General features: G+C 29.8%; 1 protein-coding gene across 1 annotated transcript in view; it reads right to left on the bottom strand.

Moving 5' to 3' along the window:
• LOC123295684 (nose resistant to fluoxetine protein 6-like) overlaps positions 1-18,978 on the bottom strand; it is a 30,139-nt gene that overhangs the window by 348 nt on the left and 10,813 nt on the right. Inside the window, exons 3-10 of the mRNA XM_044877146.1 lie at positions 10,726-10,905; positions 9,097-9,367; positions 7,793-7,886; positions 6,548-6,676; positions 3,414-3,579; positions 1,989-2,068; positions 1,786-1,881; positions 1,414-1,718 (exon numbers count right to left, since the gene is read on the bottom strand). Of these exons, the coding sequence (XP_044733081.1) occupies positions 1,414-1,718; positions 1,786-1,881; positions 1,989-2,068; positions 3,414-3,579; positions 6,548-6,676; positions 7,793-7,886; positions 9,097-9,367; positions 10,726-10,905 (1,321 nt within the window). The remainder of the gene's footprint in view (positions 1-1,413; positions 1,719-1,785; positions 1,882-1,988; positions 2,069-3,413; positions 3,580-6,547; positions 6,677-7,792; positions 7,887-9,096; positions 9,368-10,725; positions 10,906-18,978) is intronic.

The raw sequence follows: 18,978 nt of genomic DNA on the forward strand, positions 1-18,978 counted from the left end.
TGTATAATAAAATTATAGCTTTTAATAGTATATTAAAAAAAAAAAAATAGGTACTTCGGAAAAGCCGTGCCCGAGCATAAAAATTTTCTTTGCTAAGAATTGCCCCACATTTTTTTCTTCATAGTTATTAATATCGTAAATGCATGATGGAACCGTGAAAACGCAAAGAAAAACAAACTATAGTAGGAATTTACAAACTATAGTGTATAGTATAATCGCAGTGTATCGCCCAGTATTATGTCGATCAACTGTTACAGTTTGTAAATTCTCGTTTTTTTTTTTTTTTTTTGCGTTTTTAGTTATGCAGAGGTTGTAGACCAACTCTTAACGAAGAAAATAAAGCATCTATTTTTGCATTTTCGTAAATTGTACGGAAATTTTATTTTATTTTGCGACGAACATTTTTGGCTCAAAGATACTATTAAAAGTTATAATTTGAGCCCTGATTGGATTTCCTGCGAATTATAAAAGCCGAGAAAAAAATGGTGACAAACCCGTGTTTTCGTAAAACCTGTAAAATTGACATTCAAAAGACATTGTGAACATTCAAAATACATGCAGGCTAATAGAGAACATTTAAGTACTTAGTTTCTGCTGGTATTCCAGATACAGTAATGCGAAGATTAACACTATAATACACAAACTGACAAAACAAGAAATGAATAAGAATAGCGCAAAGGCGATAGACCGAAAGAGCGATAAAGATTATAGATGAAATTATCTCAGCGAATCAAAAAAGATATACAGATTATATAATAGATACAGATATAAGAGATACAGATTTTAGGATTTTGTAGAAAAATTCCGCAGAAATCTTGAACATCGTGCCCTAAGATAGAGGCACGATGTATTTATAGAAGCATTTCACAGGCAAAACATATGAAACTATTTAAACACAAGAAAGATATACAGCCGGAGTCAACTTTTGCCATGCTACTGACTGGATATATAATGGAATATTTCTATACTTCCATGCTATATAATGGAATATTTTTTTTCCTATTTGGAGGAATCGGAAGTGGTAGAAGTAAAAAATATTAAGAAATTTCACGAAGTTGGAAATGCTTCAAGCAAAAATGTTAGAAAATAATTAATTAGTTCTGATCATTAATGAAATACCATGGATCGCACTATTCGCAGGCCCAGATTTAGAAAATTGCCGCCCTCAAGTTTTAAAGTTTAATAATTATTGAGCGTTAATAATGGGTCTGTTCAGAACAACCTAGTGCTGTAAGACCTAGCTAGAAACTCATGATATCTTAGTAATAATACCTATAAAATGAAAGTAAGGTCTAAGTTTGTATTCCGAAATCGAAGATGTAGTCATTCTAAATAGAGTGGATAACTCTACTGTCAAGATAAAATCTTTTAACACAATCGAGCTCTTGCAATTACTTGAAATACAGGATTTACCTCCATATCCGGAGACACATGCAAATAATATCCATGCAATAGACATTGCCCACATCGTGTGACTTAAAGATACATAAACAGCCGATGAGTAAAGATCCATTTCTATATAATAAATTCCAAATAAGATGAACAACATAAAACCAATAGCTACACTCCAACACAGGCAACTAATCCATCGATTTAATTTCAATTTACAATCAATTGCATTTAAAATGTATCCAGATATAATTCCAATGAAATATGGACCAAATCTTGTCCATGGCTTATCATATAATTCGTCATAATGCGAAAATGGATCAATTGTGCTGTAGTAAAAAACATTAATTTCATTAATGGTAACGTAAGTTCAATATTCTGTGCTTCATTTCTTACCTAGGAATATAATTTGTTTTGATAGTAACTATACCAGTTGTGAGCCAAGCTGTTATTAAAAGTGTGGCTACTATAATTCCTGCAAGACGAATGTGTCTAAAAGATAAAAAGATGGAAATAAAAGAATGTGAAGCTATTTGACGTAGGCTGATGAATCCACTTAATTTTTGGACGATCTCATTTTAAAATCTTTTTCGACTTACCGCATGGAAATTAAGAGAATCAAAATACCAATTGTGTAAAATTGGGTATCATTAGCTAAATACCAACTCCATACCATGCACTACAAGAATATACAAACAACACATATTTTACGATCTCTCATCTACAGTAGGGCCTAGAAGTGCCTCTCTTTAATGAGATCTGTCTTCTAAGTTCAGTAAAAAACAGAAAAAATTTTCAAGATAATTTATTCATATCCATGGCACATCTCTTAGCTTAGAGTGAACATTGATCTTTAAGGTTATTTAAAGATTTATTTATTTTCGTAGGTAAGAGATAGAAGACCACTTTAATTTAGAAAGTTGTTCCTCATAACAAAACGAACATTTTTTATTTAAGTCATTTTTCCGAAATATGAATAGAATTGACAGAAATTAAAAGTAACAAGTGAAAATAAACAATTGACTCAGTTACTTGTTGAAATACCCTGGGTAGACAAAGTTGAATATCAGTGCTTGAGTTATTTTCAATAAATTAGAGAAGTTTAAAAAACAACTACATTTATGGTTGTCTTCCAGCTTCCATTTGTTCAACTTTTTTTTTCGAAAATCTATCATAACTCACTAGTTGTGGCTACCTACAAATTTTCATTTCTCTATCTTATACAAAATTTTTCCCTATTTTGCTCCCTCATGGAATGATATTTACGAAAAAATGTTTCAAACAAAGTTGTTTATTTTTTAGATGAAACATTTTTTATATTTAAACTTAATGGTTCTATCTCCAACGGTTTACAAGATGGGTCCTACGGACCTAAGACCCAATTGACCTATGTTGCTCATTTACTTACGAACTTTTTACGTCCTAAGCACGCTATAAGAATTTCAGTATGATATGTTTTCTTTTTTTAGTTATGGAAGTGACAAAACATCAATATTTGTAAGCGTTAAAAATTTCGGCCAAAATATAGATAGTATACCTACTTTGATTTCATATATACTGGATATGAAAATCTACTAAAAATATAAAAGTTTTGGTTTCGGTGAACTTTTAGAAAAACTTCGACATTCAAAAGAATATTTCAAAACCATATCTAATGACCAAACATAGCTTCAATTCCAAGAGATATTTTTGTATATAGTTCTTTCAAGTTCTGTCGAATCTATCTATTCATATTTTTAATAAATGTATCAAACAACAAACATTAGTTCTTTTATAAGTACAAACTTTCTAATTTAAACTGGTCCCTTATGTTTTATCTTACCAGTAACGAAAGCGAGTGGACTTTTAACTGACCTTAAAGGTGAATGTTTAATCCAATGTTCCTATTAGATGCCCCCACCCCCTTTTCATTCGGACAACTTTTCCTTGAAAAATTTTTCTGTGTTTCACCTACCTTAAGAGAAAGATTTAATGATAGGGTGGCGCTTCTTGGGCATACTGTATGCCTATAGTGTAAATCTTACCATTTCATTTGATGGGAAAAACGTATTAATATACAGAATATTTCGCCACCAATATTTATCACAATTGACATGATCTGAACTTGGTAATTCAATTACTGAATTACTCAAATGATATTTTGTTGAAATACTTGAAATACCAATCACAAAAATATACGGGGGTGTTAATCTGAAAAAAGTACAGATTTTCCATATTTTAATTATAATAACACAGACGTAAAACGTTCTTTACCGAGCACTCCTTTCATTTTAATTTACTCAGAAATAATAATTAGTTGGTCATCCTAAAGATAACTACATATTTATAGGAACTTTCTCAATTAAAATTTTTTAATTTTTTTTTTTTTTTATAAATAAAAATGTTTTTTAGAAGCGTAAAAATACTCGTGGAAACGGAAAAAATTGGAAGTAGAATAAAGTTATGGTCATATACATGTTAAAAATGTCCCACAGTAAAAAAAACTTATAACGAGTCCTCGAAACTACGTTTTTCAAACTGGTACGTTTTTGTTTTCTCGTAGCCTACAGGACCGATCTTTAAAATCCAAAAAGGTTTTTGATTCGTTATAATCTTATAATAAAAACTTGACAATAAACCTCTAAAAAGTTAGTAATACTACCCCTCCTTTTTTGTACAGCAGTAAATTCACACACACAAATTATGATCATTGTTACAGGAGAACAGCAGAGTACCGCACCAACTCAAATGCACTTTTCGGGGCAGCGGTCAAAAGGGATCCAAAAGCACCTTAATATTTTTTATAAACTATAAAACATGTACAATAACATCCAAAAAGGCTCATGTTAATAATCCTTTGTACAAGAGATGGAAACATCTCTCCAAATGACATTGTACCTCGTTACACATATAATGTACCTGCATGTATAACACAGATTATAGTTTACTAGCTCGATCCGTGAGGAATTCCGCTTCCGTAGTTAGCGTAACTCGTAGCTACCCTGTACCCGTGCCTAAAAGTGGTGAAAAAATTCAAAAGTTCCTAAATTAATATTAGGAGAACATGTATTAAAAATAGTAACTATGTCTAGAGTATTAGTAGAGCATCTGTAAAAACTAACATGTTTGCCTAATAAATTTATTATTTTAATTTATTTAAATTTATGACATTTTTTCGTTAAAATTATTTGTCTAGCGTGTTTTTCCTAAGCGGTACATTTTTAGACTGTGAGGATATTATACGTCAAGCCAAGACATAATAAGCTTGAAAATCAGGGGTGAATAATGGAATTTGATAAAGGATTAAGGAAGATAAGAGTAGGACAGAAAAGCATTTGCTAGAGTAATAATATATGAGATAATACACTTACGTGATGTATGAATTATACCGTTCGTAAACTATATCATTAGCCATTTATATTATATGAAGTAAGAAGAGTTCTTATGGACGTTCTTATGTATAAAACAAAAAAAGATTGTATATGCGTATACATGAACCAAGTCGGATAGACTCATCACTTGAAGTTATACAATACCAATTACACACAGTAACACATAGCCATAACACATCATAACACACAGTAAACATCCCCTCTTTGTTTTATACATAAGAACGTTCATAAAAACACTTCTTATTTCATATATTTTATATGGCTAACAAGATAGCTTACAATCGATATATGATAATATGGAGTGAGCGCATTTAGACTGAAAAATTAATACTAAGAAATGTAAAAGATTTTATACGTAAAGTTTTCTTATCGTATAATCATTAATCCCTCATTAATTTTAATTGATTACATCAATAATTCTATAAATAAATATGTCTTCTTCCGTGGCCGAGTCCCCAATTCCATAGAACGTAGTGAATACATAGAAGTGTATTCATAGAATTTTGCGAGCCTTTTTCTTCGAAAAATCATTAATGATTTTGATAAAATCCAGCTCCCAAAGTAAATCATTTTCAAGACTGAGTACAGATAACTTTGACAAGATCTTGCGGAGGCCCCTCTTGTTGAGACCTTGTGGCTTTCCCTTAATCTAGTGCTCCGCGATCAATGTGACCACGACATACTTTGTAGCCGTTGTTCCATTCTACTTATTAAGTACATGATTCAAAAACAAAGTAATTGATTTTCAATCCGATTTTTGAAGTTACTAGCCCCAAACTGTGAAGTATTAGTACTATGTTTCGTTTATTGGTTTTATATAATTTAATCAAGTTCAATTGAAAAGATTGAAAGAGATTCGAAGAGTTACTTTCCCGAATCATATTATAATTATTTATTCATTTATTGTACTGTGATTGTAAAGTATGGCACGCCATTTTACTATTTAATGTCCGAAAAAAAATGATCGTAATAATAATACATTATTATTATGTTAACATCATAATAATAATCATTTTCATTATGTACATAATTTTAATTCAATCATTTTTATTATGTACATAATTTTAATTCAATCATTTTTATTATGTACATAATTTTAATTCATATTAAATAGTAAAACGGCGTGCGCTATATTTCCATTATGTACATAATTTTAATTCAATCATTTTTATTATGTACATAATTTTAATTCTCTATTTCCATTATGTACATAATTTTAATTCAATCATTTTTATTATGTACATAATTTTAATTCTCTATTTCCATTATGTACATAATTTTAATTCAATCATTTTTTTTTAATCTAATTCAAATAAAATTAACTGATTTATTATTATGTATCATCATAATAATAATACATTTTTATTATGATGATAACATAATAAAAATGTATTATTATTATGTATCATCATAATAATAATACATTATTATTATGATGATACATAATAATAATACATTTTTATTATGTTATCATCATAATTTTAATTCTCATCTCTCTTTTCTCATCTTATCTTATATCAATCTCTCTTTTACTAGGATTTATTTTACAAAATATAAAATATAAAATATAAAATTTCTGATTGAAAAAAAATAATTAATTAATTTTTTTCTCGATACAAATTAGTCTATTAAATAGTAAAATGGCGTGCCATAGTAAAGAATTAAAAACAATTGTTGAATAATTATAGAATTTTGTTTATCTACAAAGATTAAAGGCGGTTCTGTTCTAATGAGTGCCCAAATAATTATTATTTCTGAGCCAGTATGTATGTAATAAAATAACTTACCTTACGAAACGATATAAAATTAAGCTAACATAAATAAAAATGTCTCCTAAAAATCCTTTGGCTTTTATCAGTTGATCTTTTGTATATTTTGACATAATACGGAAAAATAGAAAGGAGACTAGAACACCGCTAAAAATAAAATAAAATTTTAAAACGAAAACAAGAATATGGCAGCATTTATATTGGGAAAATCACTGATGATGCCAAGCAGTCAATATGACAGTCATAAGCAGGTTTAAATTTCAAAAAAGCAGTAAATGACTGTTATCGTAGTTCTATTTTAATCCTGTGGTTGTCGCAGGACAAAATGAGTTTCCCGATAGAATAAATTATTCTGAGGTCTATATTTTTTTAGTTTTGTTAGTTAGAGAAGGTTATTGTAACATTACTAGATTAGTAAGAGAATCGTACAAACGCGGAAATTTGGACGCGTTCATAATACAGGAACCTTTCTTGATAAATCTCTACCCTAGTAGGTAAAATGGCGTATGAACATGATCCCTTTCTGAAGGTTAAGAATATTCCTTCCCTCCTTCCTTCTAAAGGTGTGGAAGCAGCTTCAAGACCACCCCCCAGGAGTGATGTAGGGGAGGGGTTCATGGAAAAGGAGTTAATTCTTCAAATGCCATATAGGTATAAAAAGTTTTGTATGTCAATGCTTGCATTATAAATTAGAAGACTTTAAAAAATCAACACAATTATAGCGGCCTTTCGACCGCCATTTAATTGGTATTCGAAAAATTCCAATTTTGTTGAAATTATGTTCTATTATTTGTTTTTGTTTTACAAGACCACAAGTTGTTGAAGTTACCTGCAAATTTTCAACTGCCTTTTTTTTATAGTTTTGGAGAAAATAGACACTAAATTTTTGTTCTAATTTGTGCCATCACGGGTAAACAGTGATAAGAGTACACGCTCGGAGGCTGGTGTGTACCCTCCTCTCCCGTGAGAATTTGGGACACATATATTTTTTTTTATATTGAGATGTACTTTAAGGTTTTAGGTGTTTGCCACTTACAGCATACCCCGGAAAAATACGAAAATTTTTTTCCGGTATATGCTGTAATTTAAAAAGTGCAAACAATTGAATACTTAATTTGGTGTAGGTAATACTAAAAAAGGTATAAATCCTAAATTCCCCCCGGGGAGAGAGTGTAAGAATTTCAAATTTGTGGCTCGTGGTCTATTTGTTGATTTTTGGACTAACGAAAATGATTAATTAAAAAAGTGAATTGTTAAAGTTACCTCATGAAGAAGAACGTATCTACTGAAAAGGTAGCATTACTAATAAGTTGATATAATACATTACTTTCAATTTCATTACGAAATTTTTTGTTATCTAAAAGCAGAAAAACAAATATTTAAAATTTTACGGTTATTTAATAAAACAATTAACAATATCTGTGTTTAGTCACACACTAGCATCATATTACAATTCTTCAAGTGTTCTTCAATCACTCCGGGAGCTGATGACGTTAGCGTATACAGTTTAAGACGCGCGAGGCATCTTTGACAAAAGATGATTTTAAAGTTTATTTGACTTTAAAGTTTTCAAAATTAAGTCTCTACACAATGTTGTGCGTTTTCAAAAAGAAAATTCAAAAAAGTGTATGCAACATCTTATATCTGGAAATATATTCGTCTGAGGAGAATATCCTTTCGAAAATTTTTAATAATAGCAAACGTTGGCCTGCTAATAGTAAAACACTGGATCAAATTTCGGCTTGATAACCTCCAAATTTCGATTAAACTATCTATAAAACATTAAGATACCCAAAGTTTCTTCGTGTATCTTTAACTGTTACACCCAAAATACTACTGTTACCAACTCTTAGAATGAATTAGTGTTAATATTTTAAACACGAATTATTATAGTTAAGAGTAGAGAGTGGGAAAATATCAGTTTTATGAGAAAACTGATCTCTACTCGATCAAAGAATTTATTATGCAACACCTAATCGCTTTTAATATGGATGGAAGTTTGCCAGAATGATAAAGTGAAGATGAGACTAATTGTTAGAACTACACAAATTCTTGGTAGTTGAACACTCTCTACGAATTTGCTGCAAAATGGCACTCGGGAGTTGAAGGTAATGTGCTAACCGATAAAAGGTGTATTTGGCCTGACGGTGTTCTTTTCCCGTTCCTCGAGGCTTCAACCCCAAAAAGCCTTTCACTTGGAAATTACGTTACAGTCAGTTTTCGCATGCCACCTTCCCGTAAATTGCTTGCTCAAATAAGCTTTTTCCGCAAATAGTTTGTTAGTGTAGGATGCATTTATATCATGTTTCAAACATATTACAGTAGTTTATACAACTAGTGTAGAAGGAAGGGTTTTTCTGACGAGATACATAGTCGGTGGGCCGTGGGCCAATGTAATGAATATTAGTTTAATATCTCATTACCACCTTGCTTTCTACACGAGTTATACCCACACAGAATTTTTTTAGTAACTCTTCCTGTTAAACGAAAAACGACGATAATATATTCGCAAATTATACTCAGGCTATTATGCTAATATGTGACCAAATACTCATTTATATACCTACCAGACATTTGGAAAACAATTAAGCAAGTATGACAAATAACCACCCAAATTAAACTATACAATCGTAATCCATGTACAGGAGCTAGTGTATCATCACCTATATCTGGTGAACATATTTTAATTACATTTGCTTTCAACGAAAAACATAAGAAAATTCTTGAATAAATATCTAATTCATCAGATGATGGCTCCTTCATACCACATGCCATTTTGGTATTAACATTATTATTATGACAAGACATTGTTTGCTCACCATTCGATTTTTTAATTTTCTTAATTGGAAATACATTATTTTGAATAGTTTTCAAAATGGTGTCAGAATTATTATTATTTTTACATTTTTTTGTCATATTAATGTCAATTATTGTTCCAATTATTACAAAAATAGTAACAAATATAGTTATCGCACTGAAAAATAAACAAGTAATTTTTAAAGAAAATTCTATAACACATTTTTAATTGTGTAACTAAGTGGTCGCTCCTGAACTCAAATTACCAAATTAAAAATTATTTGGATTTCCTGAAAATTTGCGGGGGCACTGTATAGGATTTTTGAAAAATAAATACTAGCAGTATTTTAATGCTTCTTGAGTACTAATTAAATAAGTCAAAGACACGAAAATCACGGAATCATTCTTCATATACGACTTTAGTGGATATTACAGAAATTACTCGACCGATCATCAAAGTGACCTGATTTTTATATTTTTACTTTATTATATTATAAATATAATAAAGTAATGTGATCGAAAAAAAAAATCGATATCGGGGTTTCAACGGAAATACACGTTTTGAGGGTCCCTGATTCCAAAAAGGTAGTTTTTAAAAAATGTTGCGTCCGTCGGTATGTCGGTATGTCTATTACCAAACTGGAGCCTTCAATTTTCAACCGATTTTTCTCAAACTACATAGATTCAGTTTGGTCATAATTTCAGACGATTTTTTCATTTTTTCCTTAGACCTTTTTTTAAGGACACTTCCGTCTAGGCCAAAACAGGATTTTTGGGGTTTTCTCAAAAACGCCTCTAACGATTTCGATTAAACTGGGCACGATGCTAGACCTTAAGGTGTTCCTAGGATTGGTATAAGCTATGCTTAATATAATAATTAATCTTTTCTTTATATTAGTCGAGAAATTCTTAAAATTAAAACTATAATTAAAGAACCCCTATTCGTTAATGGTTTATGGTTTGTAAGGATAGCTTAATTTTTTGGTCCAATGATTTCGATACACTAATGACCAAATGATTTGTTAACTTGAGTTTAGAATCTTCTTTTAACTTCCCAGTATAGAAAGTTACTGTAATGCGTCCGATTTTCGAAATCGAAATTTTCAACATATCTTTACGTTTTATGGTTGAGGCATCAACTTCAATTTGGAGCACAAGTATGTGTATGTCTATGCGTGTACGTACGTATACATACGTTCGTGGTAATTTTTTTCCTGATCGATATCGTTTTCCCTGATCGTTGAGGTATCAATCGAAGCGTATTAATGGCAATATGATCCGATCAGAATTTCATAACACTCGATCTAGCCGTTTTCAAAAAATTTTCGAAGAAAGAGTCGAAATTTTTTCATAACCCTTTATTCTACCCCACTTCTTGTTTTATTTTATAATTACCTTACTAAATAAAAATTTAAATCGTTCCATATTGAATATTCACCATTTAACTGTCGAATTTTAAGGATATTAACATTTCGTTGTAAATTTTTATTGTTGATGTTGGCACTGAACATAAAAATTTTGTGTATATCCTTTGCAGTACAACTTTGTGGTAAACATAGTCCTTGTGTTATAAAAAACATCTAGAAAAATAAAAAATTTAGTTTTATATCTTCACTGAAATTTTTTCTGCCTAACTCTGCAATCTGGCAAGAAAATTGAAAATGGTCATATCAATCTCGATATTTTATTTCAAACGCCCCTAATATTTAAAAAAATTTCTTATGCCATAAGAATTATATTGAATTTTCTAGTTTTTATAATTCCTTTTCTTAATTTTCTAGCAAATTCTATCGATTCTACAAAAAAAAAATTTTTTCAGAAATTGTATTTAAATTTACAAAAGTTAAATTAAACAAAGTTTTTGCAGGCGATCTGTAACACGTAATACAGCTAATCTGTAACCGAATTTTGTAAGAACTACCCCAATCAAGGGTGTAACAAAGCCATAGACAGGTTAGAGAACGTTAAGAGCAATAAATAAATTACGTTTATGGTAGTAGTACTGGTTATATTTATTTTTCCTACAAATAGATAATCTTCTTGCACTGATCTTCGCTTCCATCAATACGAAGACCTCGAAATAAAAAAAATGATCTCTTAGCGAGTGAATTTTGTCAAAATGGCTAATAACTAACGCGATTAGAACAATTTTCGAATAACAAAAAAATCACAATCTTTTTAGAGGAAGGCTTTTAGACACAGACGTACAGAAAGTCAATCGCATCCAAATTTTAGGTATTTTTTATTGGGAGGAGACGAGAGAGGTATATTTTAAACGGCTATTATTATGGGCGTATTCAGCTTTCTGAGTAGGGGAGTCAATACAAGAATTTTGGGTCTAGAGGACAAATCAGAAATTTTTGGGAATCCCAGGGTGGGAAGCAGCTGCACTGCCTTACCCTGTTATTTGAAATTAAACCATAAAAATTTATTTTTTTAAATTTCGAAACACAATTTTGCAATATATATTAACTATTGAATTGATATTTTCTAAGATAAGTACTTCGCTCGGATGGAGTTAATCTTTAATAACAAAAATTTTTTGGAAATAATCGTTACAATTTAACAGCCAACGGATTTGATTAAATGTGAAAATATTAATTATATTTCGTGGTATTATTATTTATAATAAACGTTTCATTATCATTTGTAATTTGTTTTCTTAAAATTAATTATTATGGTGCAATGGTTAAGCGATCTTCAAACTAATTAAGGCCAATGCAATAATAAATATTGATTGGCTCCGTTTAAAACAATCCAACCACTTCTGTAGATAAATAAATATGTACAAATACAAAAATACCCGTTGAAAAATTAACATAACATACATTTAGGAAATAGCTTTTTTTTACTACCTATTATTCTTCCCTGAAATTGATTTTAACCAAGTGTAGATTATAGAGAGCAGTGGCGTAACTGGAGTTGACTCATAGGGGGGAGGTTTATCCTCACCAGTCCGTCACTGCAAAAATTACTCCATTCAAAAAAAGATGTCTCATAATATAGGTAGGTATAATGTACAAAGTGTTCTATAGTTTATTGTATAACTCTGCACTTCCTGTAGAAGACGAACGAAAAAGCTCTTTACCAAATTTCGATCTGAGGCTTATTTTCAATATGTTGTTAATGAAAAAATAAAAAACATTCATCCATTCATAGGCCACGGAAAGTAAGCAGGCTTGTTGGGCAAATAATTTAATTGGTACATAGCTTAAATGAAATAAAACAAAAACAGTTTGCTGTCTTTATCGTCGCATTTAATCATTAAATTATCACACTTTCTTCGATTATCAATGACAATTGTTACCATTTCTGAGAATTTCTCCTACAAATAAACCACATCCTTTAATAGAGCAGGATATGAAGCTATTTAAGTTTGCAAAATTTGTGGACCGCATTTTGTCAATTGATTTTTGTTCAGAAAAGTTTAATATTTTGGATGTTGGCAAAAACCTTATTGCTCCAATTTTCGTATACCCCCCCCCCCCCACATCGCAAAACTGGTCAAATATCAATTTTTTGAACCAAGTAAAATTATCCTTTTTGGGTCATTTCAGGTAAAAAGGATCTTGTGATATTGTTTTCAAGTTGTTGTTAGTTTAACGTTTGGAAAAATACAAAAAGGGAATTTTTTTAAGCTGAAAAACAATTCTAAAAAGTAGAATGTTTGAGCTTATCATAAATTTTAAAATGATCTCTGAACATATTTTATAATATTCTACAGAATAATTACAAGTTACTTCATTCTAGAGACTCATTTTCCAATTCTTAAAAAGATATTTAATTCACTTAAATAATAATATGTAAGACTGAAACATTTATTATATTTGTCTTACATATTGTTATTAATATTAAATAACAACTTTTGAAGAATTAAAAATTGATACTTAAATAATATGTAATTACTCTTCACAACTTTATAAAATATATTATTTAAAGATCATTTTAGAATTGGATAATAGTTATTTACGATACTAGTGGAAGAACAGCATTATTAACGTATGTACGCCTGTGTAATAGGGAATATTATTTTTTTTCATATTTTTAATTCATTGTTTACATCGTTATAACATAGTAAAAAATATAAATACTGTTTAAAAATGCGTGAATTATGTATAAAAAAATATTTAAAATACAGAATAATTTTGAGATGTTTAAACGCAATCCTTTTGGCGCTTTCTTTTGATGACGTATTAATATGTGACCTGTCAATTGGTGACAGTTCAATGTAATGTTTACAACAGGTATAATACCCACGTATGTAGTAATTATAGTATATATCCATGGTAATACCATAAAAAATATAAGTAATGAATACCATACAGTAAGTCAACAAGTCTGACAAGCCACATACTATGACGTCACGTCCGTTTTAAAATTTGAATTTCCGTTTTAAAAATTTGAATTTCTCTCACTGAATTTGTACTTTTATTAACTAATTTTAAGTAATAAAAAGATAATAATTACTAAAATAATGAAATAAATTTCGATTTTTGCCTCAATTTCCTGCACCGTGCAGCTCGCCACCAAATTAGCAAAGAGTAACATTCGTAATAAGAGTAATCACGACTAGCCAATTCTTACTGATGATGACTACTTGGTAGTCGAAATACGTATTTATAAAATACAAAAAACTGATATAGGAAATTAGGGCAAAAATCGAAATTTATTTCGAAATATCCTAGAGTTCGTTCTCATTTATTATCTTCGATAATATTTATACTAAAATAATGGTTTAGTTCAAATGTCCAGCCAATAAATTTACGGAAAAAAAAATTTGAACCAAGTTCATGAATATATCCTATTTGCACAACGAATGCGTAGCACAAGTTGGACAATAGCAGAAGTACGTTAATAATGCGTCATCACACGTTTATCGTACAAAACTTTATCTACGTCTCTAAAATCGTAGTCTCTAAAGGCGTAGACAAAATAATTATAAATTTTTTAGCAATGAGGTGTTATAATGGTATACGTAGGCTGTAAATTTAAATATAGTGTCTGAAAACTATGAAAATAGTAAGTAAATAATTCAAATTCGTCCATCCGATACCATTAATCTAATCTTTCTTTCGACTGCATTCTGCATAAATAAATTTATACGGTTGAATTTTTTGATTCTTTATTTATTTATAATTATCTATTTTTTTAAATAAATAACTTTGTCTTACTAAAAAACAATTGGAAAGTAACAATGCATATAATGCATTTTTTTGAAATATTGCCCACCGGTAAATAAGATATTAATAATATTTTTTGCATTATTATGTTAGGTCTATTATATCTGTATTAAAAATCTTATATAACACTATAACAAACATCTAATCAGATATTTGAAAAAACTAGAAACAAGATGAAATGAAAGTGTTAGGAAATAATTTAGAGAAATTAAACGTACATATTTCAGAAAAAATAAAGAAAAGTTGACTTTTAATATGAACTTTTTCATAAAGAAACTATAGTTTCATTTTGAATTCGACATGCAACTAAATTATACAAAACATTTTTTTTACTTTTTGAATGGTAATTGCATGAAACTTTTTTTGCAACAAACGTTTAAAGGTTCCCATGATTTTTATAGGAATAATTTTCTCATACATTTGTAACCTTCTATCTATCATTTAGAACAGGCATGGACAAACGTGGCTCACAGAAGTCCCTCGGACTTCTAACTTGACATACGAGTAAGACAGTGACAACGTCACCAGTGACAACCTAAAATACGAGTAAGACATAGAGACAACATTTTTTTTTCTACCTATCTCACTACTATTAGAGAAACTTCAGATAGGTAGAAGAGTCGTATACCCGCCTCACTTCCTCCTCTATGAGTAATGCGGCCTTGGATAAAGAGGCACACAATAAAGTTTATGACACACAATAAAGTTATAACAATGGTGACTTTGAGTTAAAATAACTCGCCCATTCTTGCTTTAGACTAGCTTGCTAAAAGCTTTAAAAAACTTCTAAATGATAATGAAAATTTTTATAGTAGGTACTTCGATTTTTGTCAATAACTGATTAGATACTGAATTAAATTTTGAATCACAGCCATGAAATAGTGTATGGATTAAACTTCTATGATTTTTGCTTCTATTATTAATACCTTATCGTTTCTAAGCGTAAACGCAGATTGGACTTGTGATACCCTCGTGAATTAAACATATTTAGAGGGTAAAATAAGGTTTTAGGTTTTCGAGGGTGCATTTTAAGAAAGTGGTTGTATTTATTAAGGCGGAGTGCGCTTTAGTGAAACATCCAAATTTCTGTCTGGCACACTTAAATGATTTAAAAAACCTTTTATCATTATTAGAATAAATTGTTATCTGGCAATTAAAATTTATATTGCTAAAAGCTTATGTCAGACTCTTTTAAACCATTGATTTTATATCCTTTTAGTAATATAAATTTTAATTGCCAGACAGTTTTGCCGTGTCTATACCGCGCTAGATATTATTCTAATAAGGATAAAAGGTTTTTTTCCCTGCAAAAACAAACAAGGAATTGACTAAGTTAATTGTTGAAATACCATGTATAGACAGTGTTGATTACTCTATCACATTACACATACCTATACATATCACACATAACTGATAATCCCATATTAATACATACTACAAAATTTACATTCTAATGTGTGCCCTCGTGAGTAAACAGGGAAGTTTATAAAAAAATGTTTCAAAAAAAAGTTGTTTATTTTTTTGATAAGGAACATTTTTTACATTTAAACTTTTGTTATATCTCTAATGGTTTTCAAGATGTGACCTATGTTGCTCATTTACGAATTCGACCTCACTTTTTACGTCCTGAGTGCGCTGTAAAAATTTCAGCTTGATATCTCTTTCCGTTTTTGAGTTATCGTGACGGACGGACGGGCAACCGAAAATGGACTAATTAGGTGATTTTATGAACACCTATACCAAAATTTTTTTCGTAGTATCAATATTTTTAAGCGTTACAAACTTGGGACTAAACTTAATATACTATGTATATTTCATATAAACATGGTATAAAAAGAAAAATAATTAATTGAACATCAAAAATGTAGCCGTCTTAAAATCAACTTTTTCGTGACGTTGCCAGCTCTTATACCAGTACTTAGTACATAAATATTTAACAAAATACACATTCAAAAGAGCAAAAAAAAACTGTATTAACTGTATATATTATAATTATATAGGAAATGCATCTAAGATGCTAAAATAATGCAATTTATTATCTTCTATATTTGTAACTGCAACAGAAAATTGTAAGCACGTATCTCACATTATTATTCCATTTTAAAATAACAGAACATAAAATATATTATTTCATTTATTGCATGTCCACCGTCCAAACCAAAATCAAAATCCTGGGAGGTTTTTAACCGGCGTTCTCTCGTTTCAAGTATTTTAGGCCACCAATTTAAAATAAATACCCCATGATCTCCTGGTGAAAGTAAGTTTGGTTGCGGTGGTTGGAAGTGGGTGGTTGTGGGTGGCAAAAATGTGAAAAAATATATATCTGCCCTTTTCTTACTCTTGTGAACTTTTGAAATTGAAATTTTCAGAACTAATTTCTGGAATGATCTAGAAAGTTACAAAATGTATGTAACAGTCAAAATCGATTCGAAATTTTCTAAAAAATTCTAGAAAGTTTGTTTAAACCGACATCTATAATCATGATCAACTTTAAACTGACCACCGAGAGCTGTTATCTCGACGACCGTCTCTCGACGACCAGTAGAACTATCAAGCCTGAACCGGACACGAACTTTCTGGGCTTTCTTCCGAAATTTAAATATTTTTATTTCAACCAAGTTTAGTGTTTTTTCAAGGGTTTTATTGTTAAAAGTAAGTTATTTATATTAAAATATTCTGCTTGGATATAAATTTTACTAAATTAAACAATTTTCTAACAAGAAAAAGGACAATAGAAGCTAATAGAATAGAATAAAATCTTTCTCTCAAAAATTCTTTTAACCGGAAGCCTCTTGAACAACCTCAAGGTATAAAAGGAGGCTCTCTCGGCGACTAGTCAGTCTTTCTTTAAAAATGTTTTTAAGTTTGAAAGTGATATACAACTAAATATTCTAGAGTATTCTGGTACTAGAAATTTCGAAATTCGATGATATATAAACAAAAATCCAGTGACTTTCCGTCAGTCTGATCGTGTTTACAGTCGAGAGAAGATTAATTGAAATAAAGAGTGACCAGAAACAAATTCAAGTGATTTTAAGAAGTGAAACAGAACGATAAGATAGAAATCTATAATATTTACGTTAAAAAATGAGCAACGCCGGGTTTGGCTGGTAGTTAAACCGATAATTGTTTTCAATAGGTTTCATCTATTATTGTAATATTTACATTTAAATGTGTAATTTGACTTTGATATGAAATAATAATAATAGGTACACCCAATGGAATGTAACACCTTATTTTAATGTAAAATATATATACTTACATAGGTATCTATTCTTTTTAATTTTTTTTAAACTACGCACTTTCTTTAAAGTTAATCACAATTAGTAATTGATTTATTTTAAAAGAAATTAGTTGACATACTGTAACCTTTCTAGTTCTCATTTTAAGAAGTAAAAGTAATTGTTTAGAACAATTTTTTCTATTATTTTTTTGCTCTTTTTCATTAAAATCTTAAATTAATAATAAATTGTGTGTTTAATTATCTTAACATGCATGTTTCTATAATTATGAAGTAGGGGGTCCAAAAAATCACAGAATCATTATTAAGATAATGATTCTGTAATAATTTTTTTATTTTATATTCTTAATGTGATGATACCTACAGAGCTAATTTTAGGGAAAACACGTCTCAAATACAGGGTATCCCACGGTGAACGCCCATTAGAAGTTTATGGAGAACCAGACATAATAGAATTCCGAAAATTGGTATTCCAGCATAACTGATTGGGATATATCCGCCTAAAATATTTTCAGATATGTGACACTTTCGGTTATACCAAAAGTTGGCCCTAATATCGTTATTTCAAATGGAATGAACTATTTATTTTTACATAAATCGCTTAAGTCAATAGTTCTGAGTATCTTTTGTAATAAAGTAACTGCCTCCGCCTAATCGTTAAGGTTTTCGAGATAAACGCGACTTATTCGAAATGTTGCAGTCCAATCCTTTTTACAACACGTTTATTGTCGGCAAAATTTCTAATAAATATCGTTCATCTCGAAAACCTTAATGATAAAGGGGGGTCAGTTTATTACAAAAGATACTTAGAATTATTGCCCTAAGTGATTTATGTAAAAATAAATAGGGAATTCTTTTTGAAATAACGATTTTGGGGTCAACTTCCGGTATAACCAAAAGTGTCACAGATCCTAAAATATTTTAGGCGGTTAGGTCCCAAGCAATTATGGTGGAATACCAATTTTCAGTTTTCTTTTATGTCTGGTTCTCAAGAAACTTCTAATGAGTGGTCACCGTGGGACACCCTGCATATATAATAAAATTTAAATTATTCAAATTTTGCTGAAATCATATACATTAATTATTTTAAGATTAAAAACAAGACTCACTAGTTGAAGCTATATTTTTAACTCTCTCTTTTATAGTTTTGGAGAAAATGGACACCAAAGTTTTGCCCAAATTTGCTCCTTCACCGAAAAACAATGATTTTTTCGATTCGAAAAAATGTTTAA

Source organism: Chrysoperla carnea, chromosome 1 (assembly GCF_905475395.1).
Source record: "Chrysoperla carnea chromosome 1, inChrCarn1.1, whole genome shotgun sequence".
In the NCBI taxonomy this organism is placed as follows: domain Eukaryota; kingdom Metazoa; phylum Arthropoda; class Insecta; order Neuroptera; family Chrysopidae; genus Chrysoperla; species Chrysoperla carnea.